Here is a 2,220-nt window from a genome sequence, read left to right as displayed (position 1 = left end):
CAAGCTCTTTCTCTTATATGCTGGATTTCCATGTGTGTCTACACGTTCTTTTAAACCTTGACTTGTGCTTCAGTTGTGACAAAGCTATTATGACAAATTGTCCATGCTGATAACCCAACTGACAAAACATTTCTCTGTGCAATTTTAGTTTATATGTCTTGTTGCGTTCCCTACCTAGCTTTCTCCAAATCATAAAAAATGTAATAACCTCAACATTACCGTGGACAATTACAATCTGTCAAAAGAGTTCTGCCGCATCTGAAGTACAGTTTAGATATGTGTTCAGCTGACATAGACAGTGTGAACATAATTTTGGAATGAATGGACCCTCATATATATTTTTTAAACATGCTCATATTGTGTTTATAGACACTAAGACAGTAATAACATGCAGTATACTGACTTACTGCAGTTCCCCTTGGCCCAGCCTTTCGGCCATCCCTGTCCAAAGTCCTGATTGGGCATCTTCTGATAAGATAGGCCCTGTTGCGATTGCCCTCACTCTGCTTTACACCTTGGCACGCTCCACCATCTCTGTTTGATTTCTCCAACCAGGATGGATCATTCTGAGGGGAATGTGTACGAGAACCCAGAGCCGGCCTACCGGAACCAGTCGTCAGGTGAATATGAATTGCCCTACGAGGCCCCATACGAAGATCTTTCGCATCTGACTCCTGAGTATGAAAACACCAAAGTGGCCTCAAGAAGAATACCAGCTCCTCCTTCGATCCCGGCGCCTGAGCCTCCCGCAGAGGGGAGGCGAGGGAGCACGTCCTCTTCCTCATCCTCCTCATCGTCTTCTTCTTCTTCTCATGAGAAAGAAGAGGAGAAAGTGGAGCTGGCGAGTTCCAGTGGGGAGGAGGAGGTAGAGGAAGAAAAAGTAGAAAAAGAGGAAGAAGAGGAGAACACACAGATAGAGCCGTTGAATGAGTTAAACTGGGAGATGGAGGTGGACAAATCACGCAGATCCTCATCCTCATCATCATCTTCATCAGCCTCTGAGAAGGAAACAGCTAAGGAGAAGCCAGTGCCTGACAAAGATGGACCAAAGGTCGTACTCTTTGTTAAGGTAGGAAAGAGAAAGGCTCAGATCAGATGAATGTAAAATATATTGTGGCTCTACAGGACACGCACACACATACATACACGCCGTCTTCTCTTTCTTTGAACTAACTTATAGCGTCCATAAATTTCAGTCATGATTAGGTTCATATCATCGTGGTGTACAAGGTCGGTGACTATCTATAGTGTGTGAATTTATGTGGAATGTGATAAAGCCACATTTGAACCTTATGCCTCTTCAGTACAAACGTCCTTCTATTAATAGGCCATATTATTTAGTCATTTCTCTGCACATGTGTTGATGTGTGCTGGAGCGAGATACTCTGATTCTAAATATAAGCTCAGTTGAACTGACGGGAATGTTCGGAGTCAGTGCCGGGATAGTTGGGGACGGTCCCTGTCAAATGACCATGTGAAGAGTGGTATGTGCATGTGTGTTACGTATACAGTGAGAGTGTGTCCATGTTCATTCGTCTATCGAGCTTATATTAGCGATAAGCATTCTAAATCCACACATGTGCTATTACACAATCAGCACATTCCACACTAAAGTCCAGTATCACTCAAGTACACAGGGATCATAAATGTTACACATTGACACTAAAGCAGCACATAGCAATATAACCCAGAGGCCACTGCAGCAGAATTAGAGAGGCCAAAGTCTGCTGCAGGCAACAACAAAGAGCCCGCAAACTAATCCCAGGTTCTCTGAACTCTTTCATTGTGAATATCCTGATTCATTTAAACTCATCCGTTTAATGCCACTTTCTCTTAGACTCATTCTAAAACCTCTAAATTAAAACATCTGAAACACGTACCTCTGGTTAGATTCAGTTTTATAATCTTTTATCTTTTGCCTGCAAAGCAGTTTGAATAACTTCTAAGGTCTGATAAGGTGCTGTCTAAATTACCTTGCACTTACATTAGCCTTGCGTTATCTTGGGAACCAAACTTAAGTCACTAGATAGCTATACACATTTAATATACAGACACAGCTAGCTAACTCTGGTTACTGTGTACACTGCTATACTCTACATTCACTTAAACCTGACTAGCTAGCATCAGTTGCTATGATTTGACAGCTAGTAAGCTAAACATTCGATACTCATTTCTAAAGAGCACCTTTATAAAGATAACATGATAAATGATTTATTCCTT

The 2,220-nt window shown here is 41.9% G+C and overlaps 1 protein-coding gene across 1 annotated transcript; it reads left to right on the top strand.

Annotated features, from left to right (window-relative positions):
- The first annotated feature begins 517 nt into the window (after positions 1 to 517).
- On the top strand, positions 518 to 1,128 carry LOC113016710 (suppressor protein SRP40-like). Its single transcript, XM_026159763.1, has one exon. The coding sequence runs from the start codon at positions 557 to 559 to the stop codon at positions 1,097 to 1,099; it is 543 nt and encodes a 180-aa protein (XP_026015548.1). The 5' UTR covers positions 518 to 556; the 3' UTR covers positions 1,100 to 1,128.
- The last annotated feature ends 1,092 nt before the right edge of the window (positions 1,129 to 2,220 follow it).

The sequence above is a fragment of the Astatotilapia calliptera genome, chromosome 23 (assembly GCF_900246225.1).
Source record: "Astatotilapia calliptera chromosome 23, fAstCal1.2, whole genome shotgun sequence".
NCBI classification, from domain to species: Eukaryota; Metazoa; Chordata; class Actinopteri; order Cichliformes; family Cichlidae; genus Astatotilapia; species Astatotilapia calliptera.
Note: the sequence above shows the minus strand (reverse complement) of the source record. Positions and strands in the feature narration are given on the sequence as shown.